This window comes from Diprion similis, chromosome 12 (assembly GCF_021155765.1).
Source record: "Diprion similis isolate iyDipSimi1 chromosome 12, iyDipSimi1.1, whole genome shotgun sequence".
Classification (NCBI taxonomy): domain Eukaryota; kingdom Metazoa; phylum Arthropoda; class Insecta; order Hymenoptera; family Diprionidae; genus Diprion; species Diprion similis.
The window spans coordinates 12,087,888-12,109,712 of record NC_060116.1 but is presented as its reverse complement, the minus strand read 5'-3'; the positions used below and the strand labels follow the sequence as shown (position 1 = coordinate 12,109,712).

Genomic DNA, 21,825 nt, shown 5'->3' with positions numbered 1-21,825 from the left:
TATTATCATCAAAACACCAAGGCCATGTGTTTTTTTGTAAATTTAAATACATTAAAATCGTCCGTCACTAGCAGATGTGCCGAGAGTTTTTCACCAAGGAGTTCCGTATTGTACACGTGCTACGTTTTCTTATTAATATAATCCATTGCGTTTTTCAAGGTATTTGCCCTTGTCGTTAGAATTATTCAACGACGTAAAAGCGATTACCAAAACATTGCTCACCAATGGATAATTCTAATAAAAATACAAGCTTATTTTATTTTCTAAATAGTAATAATAACTTACGCGCGATTGGAAACACATTTTCGATGAGGTCATTTTTCAGCTTGTATTTAAAGGGGTTCCAGTTTATTGTCTTGATTAAAGCCCTAGTACTACGACCATTTCTTACACAAGAAATAACGTCGATTCTAAGTATGAAATGTATCTCTCATGATACATTGAGTAATTTACATATTACTGAGTTTTATACAATTATTTTCGCGCTTGTTATGCAACGCATCATCATTACCTCTTAGCATTTTTATTGCTCTATAACGCTTGTTAATGGTTCGTTTTCCATCACAAAAAACGATTAAGTTTGAATGACATAGGAACACCTTTAAATAGCTATATTCCCGAATGATTAAATACCAAAGGAGTGTTGAAATGAGTGGTTCCAGGAAAAATAATTAGTCCTCTAGGTTTCTAAAGGCTTGCTGGATATCCTCGTGCAGCTGTTCGAAGTCTCCCCTGATCTTTGCCTCGCCATCCTTCACTGGGTCCTGAGAGAATTAAATTACAGGATTAATAAGTGTTTATGAGTATTTATTTTTTACTGAAATTGAGAGAAGGACAATAATTGGTAAAGTCAAAGAGGCAAACCTTGAATTTCATTGAGCTGAGTTGGTAAAGAATGTTGCCCATGCTATCACGAATTACATTCCAGGTGATCTTGTTGTCTGATTGGGCTGTAGATTCTACTGCGTGCCTGGCCATGTCGTAGAATGCAATCATGTTGCGTAGCATACCGACAGTCTTGTAGAATGGACAGAAACGATCGTATGACGAGTAGCTGTTACGAAAAATATTGGTATAAGTAAATGCATGTAGATGTTTCATCTCAGAGACAGAGAACCAAGTGCAAATGATAGAAAACGTGTATTTTTAAATATCTCGTTCCGTGCATGCTATCTATCAAATTACCTGTTTTGCTGGAGGAAGTCGTCCTTGAGAAGCTTGGCAACTTCAAGGGTGATTTTGTCAGTTTCGGCTAGCGAAGCTTTACCAACCAGCTGTACGATCTCAGACAAATCTTCTTCTTCCTGTAGGATTTCCTTTACTTTGGTTCTCAGTGGTACAAATTCTTGGAAGTTTTTGTCATAGAAGTCATCCAGAGCTCGCATGTATTTACTGTAAGAAATCAACCAATTGATGGATGGGAAGTGCTTACGCTGAGCCAGCTTTTTGTCCAAACCCCAGAACACCTGAAATGATCGGAAATTGGTAAATTCTCTTGGAAGTTCAGTTATTCAAAGAAGTGTCCTGCAATGTTATCCACTCACCTGTACAATACCCAAGGTTGCACTGGTGACAGGATCGGAGAAATCACCACCAGGAGGAGATACGGCTCCTACAATACTAACGGAACCCTCACGGTCTGGGTTACCCAAACACTTGACTCTGTAACAAGTGATATTGTACTCAATACAAATGAATGACTGAAAAAAAAGTACCTGGGGAACTGAAAATAATAATATGGAAGAGTACGAGAAGGAATGGTAATCACCGTCCAGCACGTTCATAGAAACTAGCCAATCGAGCTCCCAAATATGCAGGGTAACCAGAATCGGCAGGCATCTCAGCCAAACGACCAGAAATTTCACGAAGAGCCTCAGCCCATCGAGAGGTAGAGTCAGCCATCATAGATACATTGTAACCCATGTCTCTGAAGTATTCAGACAGTGTAATACCTGAAAAATAGTTAAACATCGCCATTTAAACATGAATTATGTAAATTGGATGGAATTTCGGGCAACGGTCTCGCTTACCTGTGTAAATTGAAGCCTCACGGGCAGCTACAGGCATGTTAGATGTGTTGGCTACAAGAGCGGTACGCTTCATGATGGATTCGGTAACTCCGTCAATTTCTACTGAAAGCTCAGGGAAGTCTCGGAGTACCTCAGACATCTCGTTACCACGTTCACCACAACCGACATAAACGATGACGTCTGAGTTTGAGTATTTGGATAGAGACTGCGAAATGACAGTCTTACCACAACCGAAAGCACCGGGAATAGCAGTAGTACCTCCTTGGACACATCTGTAAACAATATATAGCTCCAATAATGAGTTACTTAAGTCATAGAGAAAACAATTTTTGTTTCTGCATCTAATTGGGTACGGTTTTAAACTCACGGGAAAAGTGAATCGAGGACACGTTGGCCAGTCAATAGAGGATGGTTAGCTGGAAGTTTCTCAGTAACAGGACGTGGTTGACGTACTGGCCACACTTGAAGCATAGTAAATTTGTTCTTTTCTCCGTCAAACTCTGTCTCTAGCACAATATCCTGAAGAACATCGAATCATGTAAAATTTATACCCAACGTTTTTAGCAATTGTTGCTCCTCACTATATGCCCATTAGGCACCCTTACTGACAAACAAGTTGTACAGAATATTCAAACTTAGGGTATTTAAGGATACAGAAGGTTGGCTGGAAATGCAAGCCAAACTTTGGCATGATATCTAACTGTTATTATTTAGTCTCATATCTGGTTTGGGCTCATTATCTTTAACACAATAACTTACATTAACAGTGTAGTTTCCGGGTGGAGCGATGTAAGTAACAGTTCCCTTGCTTTTTGGGGGCAGGATCATTTTATGTTTGACCAACGAGTTTTCGTGGACGATACCATACATATCTCCACCAGTTATGTGGCTGCCATTCTTGATGTACAGGGGGTTGAACTCCCATGATATTGTACGCGACAAAGCAGGAACATTCACACCTTTTGGGATGTAAATGGAGCTGGTAAGCTCGTTAATGTCCTTGAGTGGACGTTGAATACCATCAAAAATGCTCCCAAGGATACCAGGTCCCAACTCTACGGACAAAGGTTTGCCCGTACGCAAGACAGGGTCACCGACAGTCACACCGCTGGTTTCTTCGTATACCTGTTATTAGGGCATCGGTGAAAATATTTGTTGATAGAATTGACACGAGGTTCAGAACTTTTGAATCAATGTATAAGTGCGAACCTGAATCGTGGCCATGTCTCCCTCCAGACGAATGATTTCTCCTACCAGCTCGAAATAGCCGACACGGACCAACTCGTACATAGCTGATCCGGCCATTTTCTCCGCCGTGACGACTGTAAGTATTTAATGTTCATTTACATCACCGATCAATGCAAGCACAGATATTGGAAATTAGATTATTGTGATGTATACTAACCGGGACCGGATACTGCGTAGACATATCCGAATTTGGACTCCTTGTCCTCATTCGCAATCTTTCCCAGACCTCGATTCGACATCTTGACTTATTATTTGTCTGGAAAATATTTTAATCTGAGTCAAGTTGCAAGTTGAAAATTTTTGAATGGCTCAATGTCCAGAGCTGAGATCATGTGACGTACATTCGGTCGGGTTTGGATTTGAAACGAATGAAAAACGGCAGAGAAAAAGTAGGTCGTGGAAACATTCATGGTGGAGTAGAAGAATAAAATCTACGTCGCAATTTTCGCATAAATCTCAGCTACAGCATTGAGCAGTAGTGTTATGATAGAATATTTTATATTTGGCTGGATGGTATATGACCACTCCCACCTTGTGCTCAAAGTTTTCGTGATATTATTAATTGAATAAAGTGACGTTGGGATAAAATTTTCTCGCAAGTGATTACGAAAGGGATTTTGTGTCTAGGATGAATTGACCGATCCTTAATCGAGAGAGAATTATTTTCAATCAGACGTGTTTTGGGTAGAGCCGAGGTATTCACGTGAGCAGTCGAAATCTAAAAAGTAGGCGTAGCCCCCCGGGTAGAGCGCCGTCTGCTACTAGCAGAAATCATTAATCTCCGATTCCGAATGTAGATTAATGGCATAGGAAAGGTATGCCGAGGTTTTTCGCGATGTTTATGAATTAAAATATAAAGCCCGAGTACCCAAGAACGGACTCAATCCGCGGGTGAGTATGAAATAAAAAAAAAATTACGGCTGGGAAACGATGGCGTACGCAAAGTGGTGAGATCGATAACTAGCGTAGCAAAGTATTTTGTAAAAAAATAAACCGCTGATTGCGTGGATAATAAATAACAATAGTCGTTCAACTTGATCGTGTAGTTTTAAACTTTACTTATTCACAAAATCACTCTCTCAATGACAAGAGTAACTGAATAAAACTTACGGAGACTTCCAACGGACTGAAGTGAACCCACCCAGCAAGGATTTTCGCCTGGCTGCTTGTGGATATCACAAGACAGGTCAGCTGACCGACTCATTCAACTCGCGTTTCCTCGTTTCAACATGGCTGTCGTGGTACGCCAGCGGCTGCGTTGATTTCAAACGGCATTCCAAGTGCTTCAGATAATCGTTCATCTTCATTTTCAACGCGAGTATAAACGACAGAGCCGCATTTACTTTATAGCTGCTTTTTTATTCCACAGACTTACTCTTTCATAAGGTAAAAACAATTTGTTAGACATGTAGACGTTCGGCCTCGTAAAATTGTTTGAATTGCGTGGCAGACTACCAGTGTCAATGAAAGTATTGCAGGTGGTCGACTCATTGAAAACGGCTTCAGAGAATGAAAATGTAGCATTGATCTATCGAAAAAATACAGTCAACTTTTCATCTATCTTCCGATGCCCTACTTTATCACTGCAATTCGTGATATTATATTCCCAAGGTCTCTGTTGCATTCTTGATATCGTTCTGCGTGTCGAAGACCTAACTTACCGACGGCGTTCTACTACGCAGCGACTTTGGTAACGCGGCGGCAAAAAATCAAATCAGAGCGGCCATCGATATATCGCGATTGATCTGCGGCTACATTCCGTTTATTGACTGCGAAATTCAAAAATTCCTGCCTTACTGACTGCAGGCCTTTCGAGGATTCAAAAAGATCGAATCACCGATGTGTAAAGAAGTTCCAGCCAGAGATGACAGCACTTGGATCACCGGCAAAGTTGGGGTGAGTAAATTCCTGTTACTATATACCTGCAAATCTAATTCATGAGCTACCATTTTGTTTGAGATTTTTATCCAAAGCCAAATCTTTTTTGTCTTCGAATTTTCATTCCTCGATGACTCGCGGTGCATTCGATTGCACGCTATTTCGAAAATAATTTCTGGAACAAAAACTATTTTCGTTTAGATGCTTCTGTTCTATATATTCCGTATTGTTCGACATTCAATTGCACATAGGTATATACGCACATGACGAATGTAATTACATACCGAACTACACCTGAGGCACATGAGTGAGTCGATCGAGGAACTGCTTTATACGCGTGCTTGAATCGTAGATTCCAATTTCTGTCTGACAATGACGCGCACTCAATTTACGGTACTGAGCCGCGTGTTTTATCTAACTGTCTAACAGACGAGCTTTTTTCCCTCTATTTTAAATTCCACGTTATCATTCAATTCGATTGACTATTAAACGGATCCAATTCGATGGGTAGAATGTTCGTGAAAATTCAAAACCTCAACGCTTTCAGTCTTGCAAAATCTGCGTGAGTATAACTGATGAAAATTTATTGCTGACACGCAATTTTACCGGTGTTTTATATCAGATAAATAACATTTATAAATTATAAATAAGATTAATTTTTTGGTCAACTTTCATGGGAAATTCACACCTTTGTTTATGGTAAAAATTAATTACAGGGTGTTTGCTGGCCTGAAAAACGCTTGAAATTCTCGAATTACTATGGAATTTTTTTCCACCATGTAAATTCCTGAAGTCCCATATAATTTTTGGTATTCCCACCGAGTGTTAAAAAATTGTTCATATTTTCATTTGAATGAACTAAATATATTCGATAGAATTTTCGATTTTTTGTTAATATGGAAGAACTAAGTAAAATAAATAAGCCCCATGTAATGTAAACATTTCGTTGTGAAAATCTAATTACAAATGTCATTATAAGCAGTCTTTAAATTTTGTAAAAATAGTCTGGAAACTTCTGGAATGCTCGGGAATTTTGAAATGAATGATTTGTAGACACTCTTAAAATACACTAAATTGTAAGTTCTCAAGTTCAAGTCTAGATACTCTTAGCAACTGAGTTTCTCCCAGATTTTAGTTTTGTATAAATCGTCAGGTATATGACAACGAGAATCGTAAGTTTAGCTTTGTTGGGTCGCGTGAAACCGGACTGCGATGTGGGTGTATATAATATTGCTTCCAATGATAAACGAGCTTAAAAGATATAATAAATACGCGGACGTGGATCACGTAGGTGTGCGTAAGAATATCTACATATTATGGGCACTGTATATAGCTTATATAACACCGTGGCGCAATCCTAGACTATCGTTATCAATAAATCGCCGAAGCGTCGTTCTGTCGTCAGATTTGACATGAAATAGCGATGGAAAGTTGAAAAAACGAAGAGAAAAAATAACGCTTGTAGTCGCCGGAGGTATTGAAATCGGAGAACAGCAGCAATTTCGTAAATACTTAACACGTGCGGTGCGTGCCACACTTTCATTGTAAAAAATATTTTGTCGCCAATCTAAAACTGCATGACTTACATTGTTTACCTTTTCGATTATTAAATTGCGAATAAACTCTATTCTAAATGCAGTACGATTATTTTCCGTTGAATATTTTTACACTTTTTTAAATTGCGATTTTAAAAATTACTTTTTCACATTTCGTATGATAGGTAAATTTTCGGTGATCGCAATTACGTTTGCACCATTGACTTGCTTTATAACTATTAATTACACTTCATGTATACATTTAATTAACCACGTATCGTGTCGTTTGTACATAAAGTAGGTATATTACGTGATCAAATCACTTTACATTAATTTTAGCGACGTTATACTTACGCTGATCGATTGCATTTATTCATGTTCTTGAAATCGAGTGTAAATTCGTTTGCGAAAAATGTGTAATGAAAAAAAAGATTATCTCAGGATTTGCAGCAGCGTTCACTGGGCAATTATTACAAGTATTAAATAATTATTTAAAATTGAGTACATTATTTGACGTTCGTGTGAGCGAATGCATTTCGTTGCTCATAAACACGATTATACACTTGTGTAGAGTAGATGGGATCCCGCTGCACCGACCAACCAACTTTCAGTGAAATTTCCCACCCTACACATGTGCAACTTAAAATCCCTGGGGGCTTGTGAACTTGTTATTACGCGGTGTTGCCGTGTAAACGGATTAACTCGTTTTGTGCTACGTTATATAACCCGAAACATGCGAATTGATTATCGTTAAAAAATTGTAAAAATAGTAAACTACCTGCGTCACGATGCTTCTTCTCATTATTTCTTATTCAAGTAAGAATATGATTCTCGATAAAGTTGCTATAATTTCTATTTTTCGAATCTAGTTTTTTACTAACTTTGAAGCTGGTATGCTTACGATAACTTATCAAAGTTCCACAAAATTTTGTTCAGTTATTTTAATTTCTTTATATTTGTTATTCGATCTAGATGAAGTACTTTTCGAAGGAGTTAATTTTGTCAAGGTGGCTACAATTTTCTTGAAATTGTATTATCACCTCGACCGTATTCCTATGTACACGCGTAAATATGTAGGTACATGTACCGTACATTATATACACCGTGCGGCGAAGTTGAGAGTATGGCCAAAATGAAATTAAGAACTCCCGACAGGATTCCGCCTTTCGCAAGAGATGTAAGTAACCCATTTCGAAACGGGCTGGAAAGCTCAGCTCCTCCCTCCTCGGAGAAATATTCTATTAATTCTCTCGACAGATCGTACAGGGAAGCAATGAAAATCGCTAGATACAAAGACGCGTGGATTTCACAAATCACCGGAAGTTGTACCCCGTAACAGTCAATTCATCTGCATTCGTATATCGGTTGATCGATTGGCGAATAGTTACCGAAGGGGTAAAACTATGGGTAAAAATATTGCAAAAGTCGTTCAGCCAAATTCGTCCTCTGATAGGGATAATGCAGTATGATTTACGAAACTGACAAGCTAAAGAGAGACGAATAAAAAAGGCACTTCCAGACGGTCATTTCATAGGTTTTTATTTTTGCTTCATACAATTACTTTTTTCTTCCAACGGCGTTGAATTAGCCGCGCCCTGATATCTCAGTGACGATATTTCTTCTCGAGGTATCTAATAAAAATGTCGGAGAAGATAAGCGTTCAAAAGACGAAATGATGAGAAGAAAAAAAAAAAAAAAAAATTCTCTACAGTATCGTCGTACTTTTTTGTCAACAATTGTCATTGCACGCGGTACATACTGCAGAGATTTAAATTTCGACCTAATATAAATGCTAATCTTCAATTATAGGCTTTGTTTGCTAGCACAATTTTCCCACGGATGACTTTGTGGGTCGTTCAGCTTCAACTGGTTGGTATGATATTGCGCTAATTTTGTAACGCCGTTGGTAGTCAGATAACCGACCAATTTTCTTCATCTGTTTCCCGATTAACGTAATATTCATCATGTCAACACTACGAAAAATTACTTCCGAAATTCGTTGCTCATTTGTTTCTATAATCGTGATTCTGTTGCTCCGATCTTTTCTTGAAGTTTTTGTGTACACTTATTTTTCCAATTCTTTTATCTTGTATGGCAACTTTTACCTACTTCTTTCAAACCTGAAAGCACACTCGTAACTTTAGCAACAAATTACTGCGTTTGCCTGAATTTTGTACACCTTCATCTGAACTTGGCGGCGGTGCTGATTTGATGGACGTTGCTTTGGGTCTGTGTAAACGTACGTATAGGATAGTCGTGTCGGAGCGATAATTACTCCAGTATTGGGATCGAAACTCGATAGCTTAGCTCCGATTGCCGATTCGAATTTGTTAGGCATCCCTCTTGGCGGGTGTGTCTATCTGTTAGGTTTAATCTTGTACAGCCTTTCGGTATTTGTTGCTCCGTGTACTCTGTAAATTAGTAAGGGTTCTCCCCAGCGACGGTCTCGCCAAATGCTCCGACCTTTTGTATCCTCTACCTGAAATTTGATTAAATAAAACGAGAGACAATAGTCTTCGGGATTATAGAGACGGTAAGAAAGGAGAGTTTGGCGGAAAAAACTACGAGGGTGCGAGTAAAGATATAAAATGAAAAAAAAAAAAAAAAAAAAATGGTGTGTGGTTGTGATATTAAACAAGCAGGAAAAACAACTTTTTCAAGGCTTTCCTTTGTTTAGTTGCTAAAAAGTATTTACCGCGCAGAATAAATAAACGGAAGTTAGATGAGGAAAAAACAGGAGACTCCCAGCATGAGTAGTCACCGAGTATATCTTGAAAATTCCACGCCGTTGTTTGGGATATGATCGATTCGATTTTTGGTTTCTAGAGCTGAAGACCCGTAAAGCTATAGTTCGTCGAAACGGGTAAAATTAATTTACTGCGCCCAAAAACGATAAATTTTTCTTGCGTTGAATTGATGAGAAGCAAAAGTCTTTCCGTCGCGAGAAATGAGAGGGAAACATAACGGATAGTTCCAAGTTTGAAGGAGCGAGCGAGGAAATACGACGATCGCGTTGAATGAATAATTGACAAAATTTTGATTCTTTGAGTCACACGTTATTGTGCCGAGTCAAATTTCATAATAACATAGTATTCTCTTGCTTTTGAAGTTACTGATTACGAATCTGAAATCAGATTTTGAAAATTCAAGGTGGCGGATCTACTATGGTGGACGAAAATTTTAAATTTGATTGAATCCGGTGAAAAAACTCTACGCAGGTGTTTTCAGGCTCGCTGATTAGATTCGCGATACTGATTTTTAAAAATTCGATTTCAGATTCGCAATCAGCGACTCTAAAAACGACTAGACCAAGTTTTTTTTCTCCAAGCTCGATTGAATTTGAAATTTTTGTGCACCATATTGGATCCGCCATCTTGAATTTTTCAAATCCGATTTCAGGGTCAAACTTTACACGGACAATAAAAGCGTGCGAGCGTTTACATATAGACATTCGTAATACGAATTTGCGAAAAAGGTGCGTCCGCGTATTTCCGTGCTATTGTATACCACGTATAGGTATAACCCACGACCCACCACCATACACATATATGTATACACCCACCCACCCTGTTTTTGACAACGGACGGGAGTAAATTACGAAGGAATACGTAGGAGAGCAGGTTCAATTCTTCCATTAATCTTTCCGTGTTTAACCTGCACCTGACAATAACGTCGCAGGAGGATATTCTCCCTGCGTGCCTTATACGCGAGTATACGTATATATATATAGGTATACGGCCTGCATCCGGGGAAAGGAATAAGAGACGCGCATCAGTAGTCCTTGTTTCAATTTCCCCTCGACTTCTCGCCCCCTCTCATCGTCAGCACCCTCTTTCAGGCAACGACGCGGCGGCCTCAGCTTTTAACACCATTTAACCAACTTATTCAGCCAGAACATCCACGACTCGTTCTACATATATGTTTACTCACTCTTAGGTGTCTTACACTTACGTATACCCTCACACACGTAGGCAGGCGTGTCGTGCAACCGGCCTGGCGGAATACAACTTTGAGGGTATAATACAACTTTACTTTCAGCATGCGAAAGTAGACCTTTATAGATACAGTTTCACCCTCGAAAGTTCCTCTGCCGTTGTCTTTTCGGTGACATTTAACCTCCGCCCTTATTCAATTTAGTGGTACCTAATTCCAACCCCCGCGACGCGGCCTTTCACCTTCGACAACGCTCTTTATGTATTGGTTTCGAATTATGGAATAATTCTTTTCTTTAATTTTTCGAGGGCAGAAAATCGGCCGAGTTCTGTATTGAAGGTAAAAAGAAAATTCGTGCTGTTCAGAAGCACATTGCAATAAATACACGTACATACATACGCATCGGTGCAGTGCGGTAAAGGGGAAAAAGTTTACTTCACGCTTGAGTTCGCTCCTCCAAGGAAATATTATTACAGCATGTAACATGCGCTTTAAATTTTCTGAACAAAAAATATCGAGTTCTTTGATTCATATGTTTTTCTTCTTTGCGAGAAAATGGGCAGCATTTTTTATTCGATATTCTTTTTTTCTGACCACCTCTCTTTCTCCCTCCCTCCCTCCCTCCGTCCCTCTTCCTCTTCAAATATCCTTGCGAATGACAAATTACCTCACGTAGCCAAAGCAGCACGAGCGCCACGAGAGATCGTAGGGCCCCTCTTTCCGTAGTGAAGCGATAAAAAAGTGGCCGCCAAATTCCCCACTAAATCCACCCTTTCACGTAATATATAGGTCTTCGTTTTCCTCCGCATCCGCAGATCGCGTAGCCGTGGTACCCTGCACGTTATCCGCGGCTGCAGTAGAAGGAAGAAGGCACTAGGAGGAAGTAGGCATTGTCAGTTTTAAGTTTATGGCATTGATAGAGCCGAGTCCTAACCTCGCCGCGTTTGTCTTGGCCTCTGGCTTTCGCAGGCTGCGGAATATCCTTCTTCGCTCTTTCTCTCTCTTTCTCTCTCTCCGATCTTTTCTTTCTTCCGAGAGTAGAACCCTTTCGCCGTTTGATTCGCTTTGTTTTTGGTTTCCATTGAAGAGATGATTCATGTCAATTATACATAAGCGGTCATGAATGTGAAATTGAGTATAAGTATATGCATGAAAAGATGTATGAAGATATCGGCAACGATCCAAAGAGTTAACATATAGCTGCAGGAAGAAAGAAACCGACAGGTACTCTGGACCGTTGGTGAAAAATATCAATTCTCAACCCTCTTAAATTCCATTGGCAATAATCGGATGAAGGAACGACTTGTCCAGCGGGTCAGCGGACGAGACCTATCTCCTCGGAATCCTCTCCACTGAAAAGATCCGAAGGGTCCTTTTGCTACGTGCCTCCTTTTTCCACCCGGCGAAACTCGAATATATATTTCTCCTCCGGTTTCGACTCCTTTTTATGGTCCCCGTTGGCCATCGCCGAGAATTTCTGCTGCAGACTCGGCTCTCGTCCCTTGTTATTACAAGGCGCAAGTATCGCTCTGAAGTACGGCCGGCTGTACTCGCTCTCAAGAGCAAACCTGAATCAAGGCTAAGCCGCCATCTCCGTTTCCAGCTTTCCTACCGATCAAATATCAGATTCGAGCCAGACTCCGGCTTATCATCGCAGCCCATTGTATTTGCACAACTCTACCCAGTAGGTAATAGGTATACCTAATGTTTGTAGAATCGTGGTAAAAAGTAGGAAACAGAGTTTGCACTGAGAAAATAACTTAAATACTGTACAGATGGTGGATTGAAAATTTTTAAATTACTCGTATGTATGTACTTATCTACGTATAATATAGTAAAAGTATGTGAAAAGAATCACGCGGTTGGTAAATCGTGAATCCATTGAAGAAAAGACAAAAACAACACCGTAGTAGAAGAGAGAGAGAGAGAGATAATTAAGAAAAGAAAAAAAGAAACAACGAAACGAAATAAAAATTTCATGAGAAAAGGCAGACTTTCTACAATCCATGATTAGTTTTTCGCTGTGTCTGTACGCTGTGAGTGAGCAGATAAGAGAGATTTATTACAATACCAAATCCCGACTGATAATTTTTCATTCCTTTTTGCGCCCCTCACCTTTCCTACCCCCGTGTCATATCCCCACTTGCTCTCGCAATCACCCTGATCCCACCTCCACTCCCTCATATCCCCGCCGCTTCCTTTCGCTCTCATCTTTGCTCGTCTTCTCACTTCGTTCTCTTCCTTTTTATACCCGATTCTTTCACTGTCTCTCTTTCTCTTACTTATGTTTGTACCTGCGAAATCGATGCGCGTTACTCATCGTGAAGAGGATATATTTTTAATTGCACCTTTTACTATTTTTTTTTTTTTTTTATATTACCTTAGTTGAGGTAATAAATTAAATGTCTTACAAAAATTCGATTAAAAATCGTAGCAATAATTTTTAGTGCACGGTAGAAAGTGTGTTGACAAAAAATTTCACTTTTTTATACGATTACAGCATAATTATGCGCAAGGAACGATTCGACGAAATCTTAGAGAAATATTTTTAAAATTGAAATCGCATGACTTACTTGACTCAAATTTTTGAAAAATTCCAGTCATTTATTCAAAGATGCGAAAATTTTGAGTTTCACCCAAGTTCTACTTTCGTTGAACCAATCGCAAGATCTTACGTCGAAATTCGCGCGCACAGGAATACCTATGACATGCAGATTACAGTAAGGGCTGCCTGTGACATGCACCCTACATGCCAGACCTTCTCTTTTTGTCGAGACTATCAGATCGCGGTTAGTTCTTTCACGGGCAGGATATTAAAGGTAGATTACGATCGGAAGGAGCGTGCAGCGCCAACTGTCCCAGGCTATATCCTTTTCCGACTCCCAAGCTTCCTATTTTTCTCTTTTTCCCTCTCGTTCTCGTTCTCTTTCTCTCTCTCGGTTTCGTCAAGTCAGTTCGACCCACTTCCTTCAAGGTACGTCCACTCTTCAATGCTGCGCATGGAATTGATCGTTTTTGCATTGCAGTGCAAAATTTTTTCACACAATTTTCAATGTTCAATTTCGAGGAAACATGCGAATTTACGACAGGTTTAAACCGCTTCCAGACCTTGAAGTGATAATGAATTTTGCCACTGATATTTCGTAATCCGTTGCCGAGAACGCATTATTCATTCGCCAAAACCACTAGACAATTTTTCGAAATTTCAAAAAATAAAGAAGGGAAAAAGCTTTGAAACTTGCTTTTTGAAAATTTGGTGGAGCCAGCTATTTGTACCTCATACTAATCACATCTATTTCGTGAAAAAACATAACACTGCAATTTTTTTCACCCCGTACGACTTTCCGAACTCTTCGGCAACTGCGAATGCCTGTGGGAGTATTTTGTTCGTTTGTTCCACCTTCCTTCCGGCGGTTTATAATTTTTTTCGTCTCTCAGCTTCGACGCGTCTCTCTGCCGTTACAACGCCACTATAATTTCTGGCATGCTGCAAAAACATACCGCCGTAAATTTTTTCCAGGTTTACCTTACGAGTTTGCAAACTTTTCAGCTAAACGTTCACGCTGGGATTATTTCATGCGTTTCCACCGCTTCCAGGTGAATTCCAATTTCTTCTTTTTGTGCTTCAAACTTTTGTTTCATGTGCCACAGCTGTTTTTCTACAATTTTCGGTATAAAAGTACCCGGCATATGCGTCTATTCCTTCAAGGTTCCGCGGTCATGCGGATTGTTCAATCGTATCGTCGACAAAATTTCCATTTAATTCACCCTTAAGAAGGGATTTTGAACTTCGGTAATTCGCAGTATACTTGTTCTTAAAAACATCAAGCTAAGCTACAAAGTGCTGGAGTTAAAAAGGGCGAAGAAATCTTGAGGTAAGAAACTAAGATCGTCACGTCATTTCGGTTCGGAATGCCTTTTGCACACCTATACATACATACATATGTACATAAAATATGATACATAGTTAAAATTCATGTCTATATACAGGACGAAGTACGTACTTGTGCAGAGTGACGAGGGGCTCTGAATTAAACCATTTCAGGCGGGTTGAACGTGTTTATTCGGCTGACGTTTGTGCTGCCATTCCCGTAAATAACCCTTTTTGTTTACCATTTCGAATAATTAGACACGGATTCACTGCGGAACTACGAAGGAGCAAGTTGCTTTTGGGTAGTCGCGCGAGTTTAGTTGAGCATTGGGCTCGCGCCGCGCATTCTCGCTCGCTCTCTGTAATTACACAATATTACTCTACGTCCGTACATGGGCGTCTATCTAAATGCCCATGTGCAATATACACGTGTACAGAGATGCACGTACTTGCCCGTGTATCTACAACTTGCGAACGTGCAAATTAGCCGCCGAGCGGCTTATACGCGATAAGGTAACGTCGTCAGCTCAGGCATGCGAGAGGCATCGACGAGAGAATCCGAATCGTACGAGGATTCGTAGGGACCAAGGAAAATGGAAGGGAAAAATAAATCTGCCAGAGGAAAGGAAAACTAACCTGCACGTGTACATGTTACAGGATCAGATTTTTTTTTTATCGTCTAAAGAATCTTTCCTCTTTCTCTTCAAGTTCTTTTTTCTCTCTCCTCTTTTTGCAGTAAGCAACGATCCCCTCGGCTAACCGTTATCTTTCTGACACGATTTGTTTCAATTCTACCGTTAAAACTCTCCTCATACCTCGATCCTTACAGAAGAAGATCGAGGCTTTCGAATTCTCGTACGATTTAATCTCCGCTGCCTCAATAAATCCTTCCATTAATTTATCTTAACATTTTTTCTCCATGCCATACGGCTTCAGCGATTTTCACCACTTTTTTTACACACACACACGCACGCACATGTACCTATACCAGGTATATAATATACGATAGAACATCTTGTCAGTTTGATTTTATCTTTCCAATTATTATTATTATCATGTATTTTTCGTGTCTGCACATGACATGTGTATACAAGGAAGCAATTTTGATAAAACAGCAAGTCGTCCGGGGATATCTTTCGCCAGGGTGCATTGTATTTGTTGTATACATGTATTATTATTTCTCCCGACACTCGAGCTTCGAGAGCATCCCTCTTTCCGTCCAACATATATCAGAATCCCTTCGTCGAGCGATTCCACTCACGACACCCGCGCCCTCGATTCGTTGGTTTCTTCCTACGTTGCTTTTTAATCGTCTTCAATTTTCCTCAATTTCTATTCTTCCCTGTTAAGGATGGCTGCTGGTATTTCTGTCTATTTGTTCCAGTATCAAAACGTAATCGAAAGTCTGATTCCTAACCACGTTTTTCATTTCGTTGAAAATCTTATATTTCTTACGTGGCACGAAACTTGGAAACTGAACCGATATTGCTGTATTTTGAAAATAAAAAAGAAATAAATAATCGTCATACTCATTATTTATAATATGATTACAAAATAATACAATTAATTATATATTTCGAGCTCCGAGTTACTTTCTCCCAGAGAAGACAATTCATCACTGTACGTCATGGCTTTCAGTCAATATTTTATACTCCGCTGTAATATCTACTTGTTTGAATTATATTCCCGATCGGGTTTTCGGGAAATGATATCGGTATAAATTGATGCCGCGTTATATTTTCTCGCCGAATCGTGGGCGGTTCGATACTACTAAATGATCACGTGATGCCCTGCATTTTAACCGAGCGATAGAACTTAAGAATTTAACGATTCTCATTCTCCCCCGCCGGTGACGGGTAAAGCGGATTTGATTGATCCCCCGGACCTGCAGGGCTCTTTTGCCCTGAAGCCGCCGCCGTCTGGTCGTCGATAAATCGTCCAAGCGGCGCCCCGAAGAAAATGCGGCGGTATTAATTAAAGGCTCAACATTTACAAATTGGAAATCTCTCCCCCCTCCTCCCTCGCTTCAGCTCTTTCTTGACACTGGACCGAGATCGTCTGCACAAGCCCAACGAGAATCTTCTCTTGAAATATTGCGACACGAAAAGGAGAACATTTTTTTCTTCAACTCCAGTGAAACGTGCGAAAGGCTCAAATACATTTGGGTGGATGGATGGATAGATGGATGGATGGATGGGTATACGGAGTGTCTCGTGATCACCCTAAATGGGTTTATAGCGATGACCTGGACCGGACGCTGCCCGTTTAGCGATCGAGGGACAAGCGATTGATCTCTCTTTATCGTATACAGTATAACCACGTCTTTCTGCAAATATTGTTCACTGAGCTGGGCCAGACATGCGTGTAAATTTATATACTTCTTGTGCCGTCATGGAGTCCATAGATATCCATAGTCTCTTTTCAATAACGTACCTCGAAAGATTCGCTGGGTGTGGAGGGCGTAGGACTTTGGGCATTTGTTTGCAGAGTCAAAAAGAAGTCCCCAAATCCTCTTTCGATGCTGAAAGTTAGTGCTGGAACGTCCTTGAAGCATCGAATCGATGACGAGAATGATTTTTGTTCCCTAGAAATATCGGCGCATGAGCTGATATCCGTCTGTTCGTTTGCAGGGGGAGTAACTTTGACAAATGGGTATATAACAGGGGTTCAGTCGCGCTGTATAAGTTATCCCCATTTGTCAAATTTAAATCATACCGATGCCCCAGCTTAATCGAGGCTCGACGGTAGACTGAAAAATCTGAATTTCAAATACACATCAGATGCTGGTCCCGATTGATCCTCACCTTCTCAAGGAATCCCTTTTAGTACTAGATTATATTATAAACGAATTATCGCTCAAAGATCGCGTCCTAAATTGTGGAAAAAACAAACGATCACGGCGGTCTGGGAGAAGAGATGAATTTATGGATGTTTAGATTGCTGATTTAGTTCTAAGCTAACTATTTCGTGATGGAGAAGTTTGAAATCCAGTTACAGGTCAGGAGGAAGTGATCAAAGGTAGGAAATTTGTTATTTACAGTACGTTACGTATATATACATACCAAATATTCGAGCAAATTTCATGCGAATGTACAGGGGGAATCGACTTAGCATCTGACGATATTGGCTAGGGGTAAATTAATGCCAGGCTTCACGAGTTGGATATAATTAGAAGACCCTACACCTATATATATATATACATATATATATATATATACTGGCTACGGCCTCGGCGGGACAACTTGGTAGGTATATCTATATTGGTCCTATTAATTGCTTTATGCCGACTAAACGTTAGTCGATAACAGCTGCTTCCGTATAATCAAGTTTTATCCCGCATGACACCCCGTGTCTACGGCGCACTAACCCCTATGACGTGAATCTACGTAGGCATAACACGTATTCCATAATATATATAATATAAGTGACCGCTTATGGGTACAGGGTTTGACTTACATCTCGTAGATACGATGCACAACATTGTATAGAACGCACGGTATGCAAGTCAAACTCACCGAGTGAGATATTTAGTCGGATATTGGCACGGCTAAATTACTTCCTGTTCGCTCATGCCGAGCTGCAGAGTCATCCGGTCGACATTTCCAGCAACGAAGTTCATCCCGTTAGGGGTTATGCCTGCATTACTGGGTGGGTGAATTCGAGATTATGGAAAATGGCGAGGGGGAGGGGGGTTGGCAAGGACACGTGCTTCGTACTTCTTTGCGACCCTATTAGTTTTCGCATTTTTTTTCTTTATTTATTTTTTATTTTTTCAGCTGCAGCTGTAACTGATGTTACTCGCTTTGCGGCTGCCTCAGGTCTGTGCCTTGCGAGCTATAAATTAAATTACGCCGGGCGACTCTTATTTTCTGTTTTACTTTGGCATTAACCTAATTGCAGAAATTCCGGGCAATCCTCCCCTCGGCCACAGCCAGTCGTTTCTAGCTTCTCTTTCTTTTTCGCTTTCTTTTCTTCTCTTTCTCACTCTCTTTTCCTCTCTTCATCCATTTGTTTATCTCCTCGGCCAAATTGCCCGACAAATAATTTCTCGACGCTTCCGCTTTATTAGTCCCCCCCCCCCCCCACCCCCCACCCCCCGCATCCAGGGCACACGACTTATATAACGCGAACCCCTGTTGACGATATTCGCGATCAGAGTTTTCATTTATTTCTACGATATTGACTATGAGCCGAAATTATCCATTATATAAATACACAACTGTGTGCATCTCGTTTCGAATCCATTTATACATGTAATATATTTGAAACGATACTCGTTCCGTACTCACCTGCTATCCGTATATTGAAAATATGTGCGGAACAGGGCGGAACACGACGCGATGTGTATAAGGTATGCTGAAATTGGAACTGGTGCTTCCATATTTTTGCATATTGAATTCTGAACGATTATTACATCTTGACAGCAACTGTGTCGATAAATGTGCGATAACGCGTCTTTTGCCATAGCCTATATTTTATCTCCTCGCATTGCAGCTGATGTAGGCAAACTTTGTATGAATTTTTCATCCCTGTACAGTATGTGTACAGTCTGTATACGCAAGTATCTGATTGACGAGAAAACGATTTCTCCGTAACTCGTCTTTGAAAGATAGGTAAAGTTTACCGCCTTGTGCTACTGTGGGATAGAATTTTCTATGGCAGATTCGAGCAATTACTAACACAGACGAATGCCTACCTAGCAGTATAAACAGCTTCTAGTCTAGACCTGTTAATTTTTTTGTACAACACATATGGGGTAATCCACGCCAACTGGATCAGTGTTAAGCCCCGATCATCTCAAAATCATTTCCTGTTTTTTTTTTCTAATATTCTACTCGGTAAAAAATATGCGACTTTTTTAAAATTTTATCAGTAAGCCGTTTATTTTTTATAAATGCTTGAAGTCGATTGCGAATGCCCATTTTTAAAGATTTGAAAAAATTGTCCGTGGGCCGAATTTTTTTGCTAAATTTTTATCACCTAATTCGAAATTTTGAAATTTTTGAACCAAAAATTATCTTTACTAACTAAAGTAGCGCATCATCGAATTGGTGTTAATTTTAGAATACCCCATATATTTTTTCGATTCTGCGTACGTTGTTTATTTACTCAGTTTTTTAATTTTCTCAAATTATTTTAACACGCAGGTTAGACGGTTGAAAATTTGTCTCTTCTGTGTATGAATTTTTTTCCTACCTTGAGGAATAAATATCTGTATCATTTTTCATATTTATATTATATACCTTTGAAGGCATGAGGTTGGTATAATAATTAGGGTACCGTGTCTACGTATTAAATTATACCGCAAACACCACTTCTCGAGAATATGCGGTAGTAATTTTCTCCCTCCCTCGAAAAGAGCGAGATACTCCCACGCGGTATTTTAAATTGAATGAACAATTTGAACGAGGCTCATGCCCACTCACGTTCGTCTTAACTCCACCACTTATCGTAAAGGAGGGAGTACGCCGTATTTTTCTTCAAAATAGAAAACCTCTACTAAATATATTGTTAAACGCCTGGAAGATGATGGACGAATTCGTACTCTCTACTTTTTTTTTTGCTTATGGAAATGTATCGTTATCTATGAGTTTCTATGAGTTTTTTTCCGTAAGGGGAGGTTCTCGTTCTACTGCAAAGTGCTGATAATATCATCGCCGAATGTGATGTAGTGTATAACGATATACACATATTTATAGGATACTAGAAGACGTTGAAACTGAAGAGTTTGTTTTTGAAAACGTAAATATATACGTATAAGTGAATGATTTGAATTCTTATAGGTATACATCAGGAATCACAACATTACACGTAGGTATATAACAAATGAATTATATTGCAGTCACGGTGATTGTTATAAAGATCTAAGGGGGCGATTATCAATGGTTTATAGCGTAAAATTCTTCCGTGCAGCAATGTGGATGCTGCCCAGGCGTCGCGACGCTCGTATAAAAAGATTAACGTCCGTGTCCACCGTGATCATTTCCGTTGCTGTTAATCACGTGGGCGAAGAAACCATGCTTTCCGGCGTGATATTTCACCGTTCTCGTATTCCCGCCCGGTTCCTTCAGGGTGTATTCTCCAGCCACGTTATGGCCTGTTGATTACAAAACAAAAGTAGGTAATTAGGTATAACATACAATCAAATAATTCGGCAGCAATAGCACAGAAAACAACCATTTTATTCGCTATTCGATAATAAGTTGCATCCACTCTAATGATCCGTGACTCGTAATTAATATCGTTTCTTTCTCACAAATTAACGCTGACCGGTGTTTAATCGTCGTACTTACCATCTCTGTGCTCCTTTTGCCCATGGTGGTCACCGGTGTGATGGTCTTCGACTCCGTAGGCAAATTCGTATTTCGGATGAGCCGCAAAGTCGTGGTGAACGTGCCCGTGGTGGTCGTGCCAGCTCACCTTCACGTCAGGACCTTCGACCGGGCCGTGATAGTGTTGAAAGGAGTGAGCCTTGTGAGCCTCCGAAACGGCGATCGTAAACCCCATGAAAGCCACGGCGGTGAGAAGCTGGAAAATGACGGTCATTCGTTGAAGGATTAAACTGCTCGCCGATTCTCTGTAGTCTCGATCCCGATCTTCGCACGATCATTGTATTAGTCTGTAAATTCAATCTCGAGGATGCATCAAGCGTGCATCCAGAAATATTTGGACAAATCTTATCGGTATTGAACGATTCTAAGCTTGTGTTTCTTATCGTTAGTTTTTCCTTCTCCACACTTTTCCTTGCACTCAACTACCTGTTGTTGGATTATCGAAAGAATCTGCGAGTGAAAGAGTAGAAATTTGGACCACCAAGGCGGGGCTCGATTACTACTCCTAACTTACGATTAGCACTCACTTTGTAAGCCATTTTACCGCCGTTCTATCAACTATAACTAACAACAAAGATCACGCCGAATGCAATGACACCTTTGAAACAACGCCCGGCTTTTATAGGCGTTTTCGATCGCCGCCGAAGTGAGAAAAGAAATGTAACACACCTATCGATGCAGCTCCTCGAGATCGGTGCTCTGTACTATCTCTTGACTAGAAAACATGCTTATCCAACAGTTTTGATAGAAAAAGCACCGGTTAATCCACTCGAGCGAGTCACGAACAATCGGCTTTGCCCAGCCGTCGATCACCTCACGTATATATGCTTAAGTTAGGCGTGTTCGATCCGCGATCTATAGATCGCGTACATCGACGACGGCGAGTTCTGCATTCCACCACGTAACGCGACGAATGAATTAAGATGCTGTACCGGGACTTTTCGACCGCGGAGAAATTAGGGGCAGCGTAAAAAACTGATCGGTAACACCGTTGATAC

The 21,825-nt window shown here is 40.2% G+C and overlaps 2 protein-coding genes across 2 annotated transcripts; both read right to left on the bottom strand.

Annotated features, from left to right (window-relative positions):
- Positions 1–39: 39 nt before the first annotated feature.
- Positions 40–4,482, bottom strand: LOC124413212 (V-type proton ATPase catalytic subunit A). Its single transcript, XM_046893648.1, has 11 exons — positions 4,389–4,482; positions 3,436–3,534; positions 3,240–3,352; positions 2,790–3,155; positions 2,398–2,549; positions 2,031–2,302; positions 1,769–1,952; positions 1,545–1,662; positions 1,186–1,466; positions 865–1,054; positions 40–764 (listed from the first exon to the last, which is right to left on the bottom strand). The coding sequence occupies exons 2-11, from the start codon at positions 3,515–3,517 to the stop codon at positions 672–674; spliced, it is 1,851 nt and encodes a 616-aa protein (XP_046749604.1). The 5' UTR covers positions 3,518–3,534; positions 4,389–4,482; the 3' UTR covers positions 40–671.
- A 15,829-nt stretch (positions 4,483–20,311) lies between these two features.
- On the bottom strand, positions 20,312–21,487 carry LOC124412826 (cuticle protein 8-like). Its single transcript, XM_046892972.1, has 3 exons — positions 21,355–21,487; positions 20,789–21,023; positions 20,312–20,592 (listed from the first exon to the last, which is right to left on the bottom strand). Exons 1-3 carry the CDS (start codon positions 21,364–21,366, stop codon positions 20,453–20,455), a joined length of 387 nt encoding a protein of 128 aa, XP_046748928.1. The 5' UTR covers positions 21,367–21,487; the 3' UTR covers positions 20,312–20,452.
- Between the last annotated feature and the right edge of the window lie 338 nt (positions 21,488–21,825).